Here is a 13,915-nt window from a genome sequence, read left to right as displayed (position 1 = left end):
CCTTAACTCTGCTGTGAGGTATCAAAACTGATGGATCTATTTTTGGCTGCCTCTTTACCATTACTCCTTCTAAAGAATGTCCATACCATAACAACATATTTATCACACTGCATTTCTACCCCAGCTCAGAATTGTGCAACTTTCTTTAAAAAAAAAAAAAAAAAAAAAAAGGATGTCCTGTCTTCTTCCAAGGACATTTGCTGTCAGAAGAACACATATCTGTGCCTTGCCTAAATAGGCAGGCTGTGTAGCACAGACAGCCATCAATTCAATGACTTTTTAGAATTTTAGGGCCTCATGGTGGCTCATGCCTATAATCTCAGGACTTTGGGAGGCCAAGGCAAGGGGATCGCTTGAGGCCAGGAGTTGGAGACCAGTCTGGCCAACATGGCAAAACTCCATCTCTACTAAAATACAGAAGAAAAAAAAAGCCAGGCATGGTGTCTCAGGCCTGTAATCCCAGCTACTGGGGAGGCTGAGGCACAAGAATCACATGAATCCAGGAAGTAGAGGTTGCAGTGAACTGAGATTGCGCCACTGCACTCCCGCCTGGGTGACCGAGTGAGACGCTGTCTCAAAAATAAAATAAAATTTTAATTTACTTTTGTTTTCTTAAGACTTAGTGGATCTGAGTGTGAATAAGAACATTATTTGTTGTATTAAAGTCCCCTGAGGATTGAAAGGACAAAACCCCAGTTAGCAACTGAGTGTATTTTCTTGACCTGTTGGAGCTGGTTGGTCCCACCCCTTGCCCTGTGTACCTCCTGCCTTTAGTGACTCATGCACGTGGTCAGGCAGTGGCTGGCCGGTTGGGTCTCTGTGACTTCAGGACAGTGTGGAGTTCACCAGCTCTTGTGGGAGTCAGGCTTCTCTGACCATGTTAGCACTGTGCCCTTTCCAGCCCAGCAAGGGTCAGAGCCAGTATACTGTGGGATTTTGCTTGTCTGTTTGATTTTTGGAGAAGGGACAGGAAGGGCTGTGACAGTGCCTGTCTAGTCACTGACAACCACGGGCACTTCTCTAAGCACATATCAAAGACTCTGTGATCATGGTTCCCGGCCCCTGGTGTTGGCAGCCACCTTCCTGTCATCTGTGCCTTTATATACCAGCGGCCATGTAGAAACAGCTTACCTTGTGACCTGGGAGGCATTTCCCTCCACTGGGCCCCGCAGGCCCTCCACTCTGCTTCACCTACCCAGTGCCACCAGGGACATTACAGTTGATACTCTAAGGGAGGGAGGAAGGGATGGAAGAGATAAGTGCAGGCAGCTGCTTCACCTCTGCTGTTCCAGGGAGCTCCACCTCCACATACCTGAACACCACAGCCCCCTCCTACCATCTACCCTAAGAACTGCTAGAGCCCCTCCACCCCATAATAGGAACCTTCACAGTGGAGCAGCCCCACTGGAGGCAGGACCCACATTTCAGGGGCTGGAATGTCATACATGGGGTGGGGAATGGTCCAATCTATTCCAGCATTCTAAATTAAAGTTTCTTATCCTCTTACAGAAACATTGGCCAACGTGTGCTAGAATGCAGGTCCCCTGGGGGTCTGGGGGGTGGGTGAAACAGGCTGTTGTGCACTGTCTTGGTACAGAAACACTTATTTCTGTGAGCACAGTGATTGGGAGTTCACATATGCTAAGCAGTTCCTGTAAGTTGAGGTCAGGCTGAAGGTCCATCTTGGATTCCATGTGTAATCTAACCTTAATCTGTCATTTGGAGATTTTTCCCCTGATGATTTTTTTTTCTACAGAAAAAGTACAGTGATATTCTACTCAGTTCGTAGTTAAGGTATCTTGGATTAGTTAATCAACCTAATCTGTCAATCCCTGATGATTTTTTTTTTCTTCCTGAAAGTAATGTATTCCTGAGTGTAATTTTTTTAAAAAAAGAAAGTTGTTTTTGGAAGGGTGAGTGGAGTTCTGTTAATTTCTTTAAATCCTACAAAGAGATACACTTCCCCCAAATACATTTACTTTACTGACAGCAAAGTTAGTTTCCATTTGGAAAAGTTACCCTTTTCCAACATCGAGTTATCTCTGTTGCCAGAAAATCAAAAGGCAGCCAATCAGATTTGTAAACCTTTCCTCTGGCACATTGTCAAGATCTCTTGCAAAATGAAATTGTCCTACAGCCCTCCCCTCTCCTGTGGCTCTAAGTGCAGTCCTGCCCCATCTAAATAGTAATATTTTGCAATCGTGCTCTTTATGAGTCCCTGGCAGAGTGGAGGTACGCCACAGACGGGGTGAGAAGAGAGTCGTGGGGACCACCTGGCCAGTGACTGTGGTCTTAATGAAGATTGACAAGCCCAAGGGAGGTTTGCAAATACCCTGATGCCTGCAGCCGGCTTTGCATCCAGCAGCTCCATCCACAGATTTACAGTGGCCTCTATTGTCCTTGAAGAGCTGCTTAGAAACAAGGTTGCAAAGCTTTCTCCTTGGGGCCTTGGGAAAGCTGGATGAACCCTCCCGTTTCCACCTGATAGGGCTGATCCAAGTGTTTCTGGGTGGTGGTTTTCCACACTGGTTTTATTTAAGGTCTATCAACAGGTGCTGAGTGTGAGGCAGGGAGGCAAGTGTTTTTCTGTGGGTGTTTCTTCCTTTTAACCAACTGCACCACATGCTTCTGGTTTCAAAGCAGATTTTTTTTTCTCTGCCGCTTTCACGTTTTATGTCTTTACACTTCTAGGAGTGCCTTAGTTGAAATTCCATGAAAAGGGTGTGAAGTGTGGATTTAGACCTTGCTTTGATTCTGTTAGGAGGTTGAGTGCTTGTGCAGGCTGGGAGAGCATGCACTTCTTTTCACGAGGCAGGTAAAGGGAGCAGGTGGGATGAGGCAGAAGACTGGTCAGAAAGAACACTTTTCTTCCCATGAGGCTTTCAGTTAGACAGAAGTAGTAAGGACGATTGTGAAGTTCTTGTGAGAAGAGAGAACACGTTCCTTTGAAATTAAAACTCAGTTTTTCCTGATTTTTCATGTTGTCTAAAACGGGCCAGGAAACGGGCTTTTCCTGATTTCTTTTTTCCTCTAGTACAAAAACATAATGATTAAATTTGGAAAAGTACTTTGGGGTTTTCAAGGGACTTTGTTATTCACAGTAACTGCAAAGATCCCCCTGTTGTAGATGAGAAGGGAAACTGAGGTATGGAGAAGGAAAGAAACAGGAGAGAAGTAATAAAGATGAGTTGAAGTATTGGTAATTTCTTTTCTCTGGGAGTTCTAACAATCTAACAGGCTTGTACTTTAAGACGTTTCTAGATAGCAGATTCTCACGCCTAACTCACTGTATCTTCCAAACTTGTCTAACTATAAGAATCAGCTGGTGTGCTTGTTCATATACAGATTCTTAGACCCATCCTCTAGTTATTCTGATTTCAGTTGATCTGGGGTGATCTAGGAGTCTGCTTTTTTTAACAAGGTCATGTGGGGATTCTTATCTCTTGGCATGTTTGGGAAATTTTACATAGCCGGCAGCTGAAGTGCAGATGGAAATAAGTTGTCCAAGGTCACACAATCTGGACTCCCTAATCCCCACCTGGTGTCTCTGGTCCCTGAGTCCACATCCCCCTACCACTCACTGCTCCACAGCTGCCTTCCCAGGGACACAGAGTTTGTGGTCAATACTGGATAATTCTGCCACGTCTTTATTGTCATGTCTTCATCACCTACTACGTATGAAGCTGTCCAGAAACGAGGGATTTTGAGGGTGAGTGAGAGAATGAAGAAGATAGACACAGGCATAAGAGACCAAAAAAACCTCAATGTTATTAAAAATGCAAGCCAGGTGTAGAGGTGCACACCTGTAGCCCTAGTTACTAGGGAGGCTGAGACAGGAGGATTGCTTGAGCCCAAGAGTTCAAGGCCAGTCTGGGCAACCTAGTGAGCCCGCCTCAAAAAAGAGAAAAAATCACTACAACCATAGAGGTACAGTAAATTCTAAATCTAATTGCCATATTAAGAGGCATTCATTCTCCATTCCCTTCATAAAACCTACTTATTAATGCCAGTCACACTAAATATTCATAACCAATAGGCTATATGCACTAGTACAAAAGTCTCAAAAGTGGAGAGCAGCCAAGCACAGAGGCTCACACGTGTAACCCCAACACGTTGGGAGGCCAATTCAGGAGCATTGCTTGAGCCCAGGAGTTTGAGATCAGCCTGGGCAACATGGTGACACCATGTCTCTAAAAAATTTTAAAAATTATCCAGGCATGGTAGCACATGCCTATAGTCCCAGCTATGAAGGGAGGCTGAGGTGGGAGGATCACTTGAGCCCAGGAGTTCAAGGCTGCAGTGAGCTATGATCATGCCACTGCACTCCAGCCTGGGTGACAGAGCCAGACTGTCTTTTTTTTTTTTTTTTTTTTTTTTTTTAAAGAAAAAAAAAAGGCTGGGCACAGTGGCTCACGCCTGTAATCCCAGCACTTTGGGAGGCCTTGGTGGGCAGATCAGCAGGCAGTTCGAGGCCAGCCTGGCCAACATGGAGAAACCCCGTCTCTACTAAAAATACAAAAATTAGCTGGGCGTGGTGACGCATGCCTGTAATCCCAGCTACAGGAGGGTTTAGGCAGGAGGCTGAGGCAGGAGAATCACTTGAACCAGGGAGGCGGAGATTGCAGTGCGTCGAGATCGCGCCATTGCACTTCATTCAGCCTGGGCAACAAGAGCAAAACTCTGTCTCAAAAAAAAAAGTGAAGAGTATTCAGTAAGATCTCTAGGATACAAGGAAAAAAAATATTTTTTATCTCACCGTTTTAAAATTTCTATTTGATAATGTACCTGGCACATGACATATATGCAAATATACATGTATATAAATACATATACATACTACCTGTGTACACACATACACATTCTCAGCTAAACAACAAACACATATGGGCCACATACGAAAAACTTTTTTATAGGAGTGGTGCACATTTTAGAAAGTTTGCAGCCACCTCTCAGTCCTACCTGCCTGCCTTTTGCAATTGACTTGCATGCTACCTAAAGTCTCTTCCCAACCTGTTTATGTCTGTAATATTTGTAATCATTTATTATAATTTAATTAAATTTAATATAAGCTGATGGAATATTATTTTAATAAAAGAATAATCTCTGCAGAAACTTATGTTGGAAAGGCTTACTTACAGTGCAGATTGGACAGAGTATTTTTTTTAGTTGCTGTCAAATTTAGGCTAGGTAAGATACCTGTGCACAGTTGAATGCCATAATCATAAAAATCTAGGATTCTGCTTTAGTTTAGCTTGCAAAAATCTGGTATAATAAACTCCCATGTACCCTTCTCCAGTTGCAGGGATTATCAACTCACAGCCAATTTTGTTTCCTCTCTTCCCCAACTGAGGTAATTTCAAAACAAATCCCAGATAGCCTATGTTTTATTTATAAGTATTTCATTGTATATCTTTTTTTAAAAGGGACCTTTTTAAAAAGCATAGCCAAAATAATATCATAACTGAAACATTCAGTCACTTGTGAATATATCACATATCTCTGATCAGAGTTAGATTTCCCCAATTCAGACATTTATCTTAGCCTTTCAGTCCAATATAGATCTTTCAGCCGACTGGTGGCGAGGTGATGGATTGGTGACTATGGGGAGGGTGCAGTTGAACTTGAGCATGGGGAGAATGAACTGGGGGTGGGAGAAGGAACGAGCTCCATCTCCGGGACAGAGGCTCTTGTTGCCTCCAAGGGTCACCGTCCTCCCTGTGTGCACAGCCCAGAGCTTGAACGTGTTTCAGCCAGAAAGAACCCCACCCAGAGGGGCTGCGTCCATTCTGCTTCCCCGCAGGATCTGTCTCATGGCCTGTGACGTCTGGGCCCGCAGTGTGAGGATTTCCAGCCCCTAAAGGTGTTCTTCATTATCCAGACCCATCCCTTCCCTGGGTCTTGACCACAGTGGTAAGCTCAGCAGAATTCCTTCAAAAGGAACGCTGTGTTTTGAGTGGCTCATGGGAACCCAGGGTTGGGGTTCCAAAGGTAGCTGAGCAGTGACAAGAGAGTGCTCAGGAGAGGCCCTGCCTGAACAGGGGAGCCAGGGGAGGAGCATGCACAGCAGGACCGGGTTCTGCTGTGCCCGCTACAGCGCAGTAAGGCAAGCAGGGCAGCACATACTGATACTTCTTCTTTCGGTGCTTCCTGCAAGTGAGTGCAGCTGCTTCATGGCTGACTTCGTTATCTCTCTATTTCCAGGGAAGACTCTCAAAAAAGTTTTCACTGAGGTGCAGGCAGTGTGGACATAAGCAAGTGGCTTTGCCTGGCTGAAACAGGGATAAAAGGAGCTAGCTACCTTAGAGGTGGTGAGGGTCAGATAACGCTCGCACACGTAAATACATGGAATGATGCTTGGTATACAGCGTTGTCCAACAGAATATCCTGTTATGGTGCAGACATATTGTGTCTGTGCTTCCCGATGCAGTTGAGCCCTTAAAAGAAGGCTGAAGTGACTGAGGAAACTTTAATTCATTTAAATTCGAATAGCCACATGTGGCTTTGGTGGCTACTACATTCCGTGCAAGTCTAGGGGATGTTGATAATACCATAACGATGGTATTTTGTTTTTATCCACTCATCTGCACACTGATGTAAAACTTTTAATATGGTTCTCAGTGGGGACCTAGAAGACAATACTGGTGTGAAAAGCAGAGACAATATTATAAAGTGGTGTTTGCTATGCATCTGTGTGGCCCGGAACATTTAGGATGTCAAAGATCATCTCTGAAATGAAGGGTCAGATTTTGAAGTGGACTGCATCTGTGGGAGTCTTTCAAGGAAGGAGAGCAGCCTTGTGATAGGCATGGGTGGGAGCAGGAACTCAGGCTGACATTTCATGTGTGTTTCTTACTGGCTATGTGGCATGAGTCACATTGCTTCGTATTTTTTACCAGTGTCACATTGCTTCGTATTTTCACCAGTGTCCATCTGAAAGATGAGAGTCATGGTATGCACCTGCCTACTGGGGTTGTCATATGTGCTGTGCTGTCAGGGTGCCTAGGCTCCGTCCGTGAGGACCGTGGTAATCATTCAGATAATGATGATGCTAATACCACAACTTAAAGCACAATCACCATCACTTCTCATTAGATTGGAAAGTTTAATAATTTTTATCCCTATCAGATGCCAGGGATGCTGATTGATTGCTCTAGCTACTACTTAAATGTATATGCTCTTTTGACTTTTAAACATTTACTCTTTAGACTTTTAAACATTAGAATCCAGTGAACTGAGGGAGAGAGAAACCTCTGACATGATCCCACTAATGCCTGATTGAGGTGAGAGCGTGCAGGTCTGCCACAGTGGCTTCAGGTTCCCAGTTGTCTTCTTGTTGTGCCCAGACTGTGAGTGTTCAGGTCATATGTACATCTTGTGCTGCCTGCAAAGATTTGGTATCCAGAAGTTGATAGAATACAATTTTTTTTTAAAAGGAAGAGGTTTTTGGTGCTAACCATGCAGCCTGGCTTCTTGACATCATATCATTTTTATTTTACTCAATTGAAATGAGTCAACAAAAACATAAGGCTGGAAGAGTAGAAATTCTGACTTAACTGCTTCCTCATATGTTCTCCCTTTCTGCCTCCTCATATGTTCTCCCTTTCCTCTCCTAGATGTGATATTTGCTGCGTCACCTTTCGAACACATCGAGGACTGCTGCGTCACAACGCCCTTGTCCACAAACAACTTCCCAGGGATGCAATGGGCAGGCCTTTCATACAGAACAACCCTTCGATTCCCGCTGGCTTCCATGACTTAGGATTCACGGACTTCTCCTGTAGGAAGTTTCCTCGCATTTCTCAGGTATTCTGATCAGCTCATGGAAGCAACCAGCAACTGCCTACCATGGTCCACACAGTTAGACTAAACTTCCTCTCCCTGAGGTTTCTTTCCTTAAAATGTCGGTTGGGCTTTGTCTTTTTTATAACACCTTTTTTCTTAAAATTATCGCTGGCCCTTTCAGTCTCCCTTGGGTTGCTGGGTTGAGAAGGGTGCGTAGTCTTGTTTGGGGTTGAATATCCTAAGAACTTGTGCATCAGTCTAGCTCTTCTGTGCCTTTTGCCTATTCTTGGGTCTTTGAGGTTTAAGATGTCAATTGTAGGCCAGGCCCCAGTGGCTCACACCTGTAATGCCAGCACTTTGTGAGGCCAAGGCAGGAGGATCATTTGAGGTCAGGAGTTTGGGACCTGCCTGGACAGCATAGCAAGACTTGATCTCTACAAAAAATTTAAAAATTAGCCAGGCATTGTGGTGTGCACCTAGTAGTCCCAGCTACTTGGGAGGCTGAGGTGGGAGGATACTTGAGCCCAGGAGGTCGAGGCTGCATTGAGCCATGATTGCACCACTGCCCTCCAGCCTGGGTGGCAGAGAAAGATTGTCTCAAAAATAAAATTTTAGGGCCGGGTACGGTGGCTCATGCCTGTAATCCCAGCACTTTGGGAGGCCACGGTGGTCAGATCACAAGGTCAGGAGTTCAAGACCAGCCTGACCAACATGGTGAAACCCCATCTGTCCTAAAAATACAAAAATTAGCCAGATGTGGTGGCACGCTCCTGTAATCCCAGCTACTCGGGAGGCTGAGGCAGGAGAATCACTTGAACCCAGGAGGCTGAGGTTGTAGTGAGCCGAGATCGCACCATTGCACTCCAGCCTGGGCAACAGAGCGAGACTCCATCTCAAAAAAAAAAAAAAAAAGAAAAAAAATTTTTTTAATAAAATAAAAGTTGTGAATTGTAAAACACCCCAGCCCTATAATAATTGGAATTTGTGAGCTTTTAAAAAAATCTTTACTATCTGCATCGCAGCTAAATATTCTTAAGTGTTGTGGTTTCTATTAAAAACAGTTTGGGTCACTATTGACCTGAATAAGAAAAGAGCCATATATATTCCCACTAATAAAGCACCTGCTAAAACTACTTTGAAATTGGCTGGGCACAATGGCTCATGCCTGTAACCCCAGCACTTTGGGAGGCCAAGGCGGGTGGAGCACTTGAGGCCAGGAGTTTAAGACCAGCCTGGCCAACACAGTGAAACCCCGTCTCTACTAAAAATATGAAAAATTAGCTGGGCATAGTGGCACATGCCTGTAATCCCAGCTGCGGGGGAGGCTTAGGCATGACAATCTCTTGAACCTGAGAGGTGGAGGTTGTAGTGAACCGAGATCATGCCTGGGTGACACAACGAGACTCAGTCTCAAAAATAAATAAATAAAACAAAACTACTTTGAAATTATTTTTTTCCTCATTTAAAGAAGTTGAGATAGAAGGCATCAACAGTGTTGTTCTTCAAGTGTATACGGTACAAACTCAATGGATTGTTCCAAATGCACACACCCATGTTAACCCCCCAGGTGATATTCCTCATAGCCCCTCCTAGGCAGTGTCCCCCTTCCACAATCATAGAGGGGTAGGGTAGCTGATTCTCCAACGTCTCCGACTCTCAGTTTTGCAAGGCACCCATTTTTTAAAAGAATTAATTCTACCCTTGTGGTATTGTTACTTAACTATGCTTCAGAATCTCTCGTGAGATTCCCTGTGGGGTTGATATCATTTATCATGCAAACATGATTCTTAAGATGTTTTTTGGATTTCCTTATTCAGTCCAGTGTGTTAGCAAGCAGGAGGTCAACTTTTTTTTTTTTTTTTTTTTAAGGCAGAGAGTCTTGTTCTGTTGCCCAGGCTAAAGTGCAGTGTGGCATAAGACTCAACCTCTTTAGGCTCAGGTGCTTTTCCTGCATCAGCTTCCCAATAGCTAGGACACAGGCATGTACCACCACATCTGGCTAATTTTCTTATTTTTTTATAGAGACGAGGTCTTGCTATGTTGCCCAGACTAGTCACAAACTCCTGGCCTCAAGCGATCCTCCCACTTCGGTCTCTGGAGTAGCTGGGACTAGAGGCATGAGCCAACACACCTGGCAAATTTTTTTTTTCTTTTTTTGTAGAGAGATGGGATCTTGCTATGTTGCCCAGACTGGGAACTCTTTATATTATGGGGGAAGATTGTGTACTGGGATAATTGTACAACAAATACTTTGTGCATCTCCATTTAGTGATTATTTTTTCAATCTTCACGTGTGTTCCCTTGCTTTTACCGGTGGGTTCTATATAGGCCTGGTGTGAAACAAACCTGCGGAGGTGCATCAGCGAGCAGCACCGTTTTGTCTGCGACACCTGTGACAAGGCGTTCCCCATGCTCTGCTCACTGGCCCTGCACAAGCAGACCCACATGGCAGCAGACCAGGGTCAAGAAAAGCTGCAGGCCACGCCCCTGCCTGGTGACGCCCTGGACCAGAAGGGCTTCCTGGCCTTGTTTGGCCTGCAGCACACCAAAGACGTCAGGCCTGTCCCCGCCGAGGAGCCCCTGCCAGATGACAACCAGGCAATTCAGCTCCAGACACTCAAGTGTCAGCTACCTCAGGACCCCGGCTGCACCAACCTGCTGAGCCTGTCTCCTTTTGAAGCTGCTTCCCTAGGCGGTTCTCTCACAGTTCTCCCTGCGACCAAGGACAGCATAAAGCACCTGTCCCTGCAGCCCTTCCAGAAGGGCTTCATCATCCAGCCTGACAGCAGCATCGTGGTCAAGCCCATCTCTGGCGAGTCGGCCATTGAGCTGGCAGACATCCAGCAGATTCTGAAGATGGCGGCCTCGGCTCCCCCTCAGATCAGTCTTCCGCCCTTCTCCAAGGCCCCCGCCGCCCCACTGCAGGCGATCTTCAAGCACATGCCCCCTCTGAAGCCAAAGCCCCTGGTCACACCACGGACGGTGGTGGCCACCTCCACGCCCCCGCCTCTCATCAACGCCCAGCAGGCTTCCCCAGGCTGTATCAGCCCCAGCCTGCCGCTACCGCCCCTGAAGCTCCTCAAAGGCTCAGTGGAGGCGCCCTCCAACGCCCACCTGCTGCAGTCCAAGTCCGGGACCCCGCCCAGCGCGGCCACGCGGCTCTCCCTGCAGCAGCCACGGGCGGAGCTACCGGGCCAGCCCGAGATGAAGACGCAGCTGGAGCAGGACAGCATCATCGAGGCCCTGCTGCCGCTGAGCATGGAGGCCAAGATCAAGCAGGAGATCACCGAGGGGGAGCTCAAGGCCTTCATGACAGCGCCCAGCGGCAAGAAGGCGCCAGCCATGCGCAAGGTGCTCTACCCCTGTCGCTTCTGCAACCAGGTGTTTGCCTTCTCGGGGGTCTTGCGTGCCCATGTGCGCTCCCACCTGGGCATCTCGCCATACCAGTGCAACATCTGCGACTACATCGCCGCCGACAAGGCCGCGCTCATCCGCCACCTGCGCACGCACAGTGGGGAGCGGCCCTACATTTGCAAGATCTGCCACTATCCCTTCACTGTCAAAGCCAACTGCGAGCGGCACCTGCGCAAGAAGCACCTCAAGGCAACCCGCAAGGATATCGAGAAGAACATCGAGTATGTGAGTAGCAGCGCGGCCGAGCTGGTGGATGCCTTCTGTGCCCCGGACACCGTGTGCCGGCTGTGTGGCGAGGACCTCAAGCACTACCGTGCCCTGCGCATCCACATGCGCACGCACTGCGGCCGCGGCCTGGGCGGGGGCCACAAGGGCCGCAAGCCCTTCGAGTGCAAGGAGTGCAGCGCCGCGTTCGCGGCCAAGCGCAACTGCATCCACCACATCCTCAAGCAGCACCTGCACGTGCCCGAGCAGGACATCGAGAGCTACGTGCTGGCCGCCGACAGCCTGGGGCCCGCGGAAGCGCCAGCCACTGAGGCCTCGGGGCGCGGGGAGGACAGTGGCTGCGCTGCCCTTGGTGACTGCAAGCCCCTCACAGCCTTCCTGGAGCCTCAGAACGGCTTTCTTCACAGGAGCCCCACCCAGGCTCCGCCTCCCCATGTCTCGATCAAGTTGGAGCCCACCAGTAGCTTTGCGGTGGACTTCAATGAGCCCCTGGACTTTTCTCAGAAGGGCCTGGCGCTGGTCCAAGTGAAGCAGGAAAACACCTCCTTCCAGAGCCCTTCTTCCCTGGCCCTCTACGACTGCTCCATGGAGCCCATCGACCTGTCCATCCCCAAGAACTTCAGGAAAGGGGACAAGGATTTGGCCACTCCCAGCGAAGCCAAGAAGCCTGAGCAGGAGACGGGGAGTAGCGGGCAACCCTCTCCCTGCCCAGCACCCGGCCCTTCTCTTCCCATGACTTTGGGGCCCAACGGGATCCTGGAAAGCCCCATGGCCCCTGCGCCGGCGGCCACCCCGGAGCCCCCAGCGCAGCCCCTGCAGGGCCCCGTTCAGCTGGCGGTCCCAATCTACTCCTCAGCCCTGGTCAGCAGCCCTCCACTCGTGGGCAGCTCAGGCCTCCTGAGTGGCACAGCCTTGCTGCGGCCACTGCGGCCCAAGCCCCCCCTGCTTTTGCCAAAGCCCCCCGTGACAGAAGAGCTGCCCCCGCTGGCCTCCATTGCCCAGATCATCTCATCTGTGTCCTCGGCCCCCACTCTCCTGAAAACCAAGGTGGCAGATCCAGGGCCAGCAAGCACTGGCAGTAACACCACGGCTTCAGACAGCTTAGGAGGCTGTGTCCCCAAAGCCGCCACCGCTGCCACCACCAGCCCAAAAGAGTCTAGTGAGCCTCCCGCTCCAGCCAGCAGCCCAGAGGCTGCCTCTCCCACTGAGCAGGGCCCAGCGGGCGCCTCGAAGAAGAGGGGCCGGAAAAGGGGGGTGAGGAGCCGTCCCCGCGCCAACAGCGTTGGGGTGGACCTGGACTCCAGCGGGGAGTTTGCGAGCATCGAGAAGATGCTGGCCACCACGGACACCAACAAGTTCAGTCCGTTTCTGCAGACAGCGGAGGACAACACTCAGGATGAGGTGGCCGGAGCCCCCGCCGACCACCACGGGCCCAGTGATGAAGAGCAGGGCAGTCCCCCAGAAGACAAGCTGCTGAGGGCCAAGCGGAACTCGTACACCAACTGCCTGCAGAAGATCACCTGTCCCCATTGTCCCCGGGTTTTCCCTTGGGCCAGCTCCCTACAGAGGCACATGCTCACACACACTGGTAAGAGGGCCACCGGGCTCCCAGGCGGTGAGTCCTATGTGGTGGCAGGGGGGGCCACGGGTGGGGGTCATAAGCGAGACCAATCTCCCACAGCTCCAGTTATTCCTAGCTTGCCTTCTTCCCCAGTCTGCCAAGCCCCGGGCTTGTCTGGTGGTGCTGTATTTCCTATGTGCTCTCAGTACCCACATGGCCTGTGTGCAGGGGCTGAGCCCTCCAAGGGCGGCATTCTAGTGAGTGTTCACCCAGGGCGTTTTGAGGTGAAAGTGGTCACAGGCCCTCAGATCACTCATGGCGTCGCCTCATCCCTTCCGGAGGCGGTAGCCAGATTATCTGCTGGGCTAAGCAGGGAGGCAGCTCCGGAGAAGTGAGACTTTGAAGGTACTGGGGCATAATGAGCTCGGTGCTTTGACACTAGACATTCCATTCCAGTGTCCTCAATGCAGCGTTTTAAATTTTGAAAATTTTGTGAAGTTTTTTTGGATGCCATATATTCTTAAATATTACAAATTGTGATGTTGGCTGTTTTCTTTCAGTTCACTAAGTCACATCTTCCCCTGTTGATTGTGAAAATCAATGAGTGGTGGTAGAATGTTTTAAAATTTCTGTTTATGCTACAATTGTAAGACTTTCTGAGAAACTTCTCTCAGAAAGGCCTGGCGCTGGTCCAGGTGAAGCAGGAAAACATCTTCCTGAACCCTTCTTCCCTGGCCCCCTACAACTGGTCCATAGAGCCCATCGACCTGCCCGTCCCCAAGAACTCACACCCAAGTGTGAAAAAATTCTAAGTAATAGACTTAAATTGTCAAAATGATACCCCCAAAACTATTTTCCTTTTTTTTTTTTTTTTTTTAAAGACAAAGTCTCACTACATTGCTCTGGCTGATCTCAAACTCCTGGGCTCAAGCA

At 48.7% G+C, this 13,915-nt stretch overlaps 1 protein-coding gene across 1 annotated transcript in view; it reads left to right on the top strand.

Moving 5' to 3' along the window:
- The window catches only part of RREB1 (ras responsive element binding protein 1), a 146,659-nt gene that overhangs the window by 112,584 nt on the left and 20,160 nt on the right, over positions 1–13,915 (top strand). The window contains 2 exon segments of the mRNA XM_010381707.2: positions 7,614–7,803; positions 10,111–13,009. Of these exon segments, the coding sequence (XP_010380009.2) occupies positions 7,614–7,803; positions 10,111–13,009 (3,089 nt within the window).

This window comes from Rhinopithecus roxellana, chromosome 4 (genome assembly GCF_007565055.1).
Source record: "Rhinopithecus roxellana isolate Shanxi Qingling chromosome 4, ASM756505v1, whole genome shotgun sequence".
Classification (NCBI taxonomy): Eukaryota; Metazoa; Chordata; class Mammalia; order Primates; family Cercopithecidae; genus Rhinopithecus; species Rhinopithecus roxellana.
This window is presented reverse-complemented; position numbering and strand designations above follow the sequence as displayed.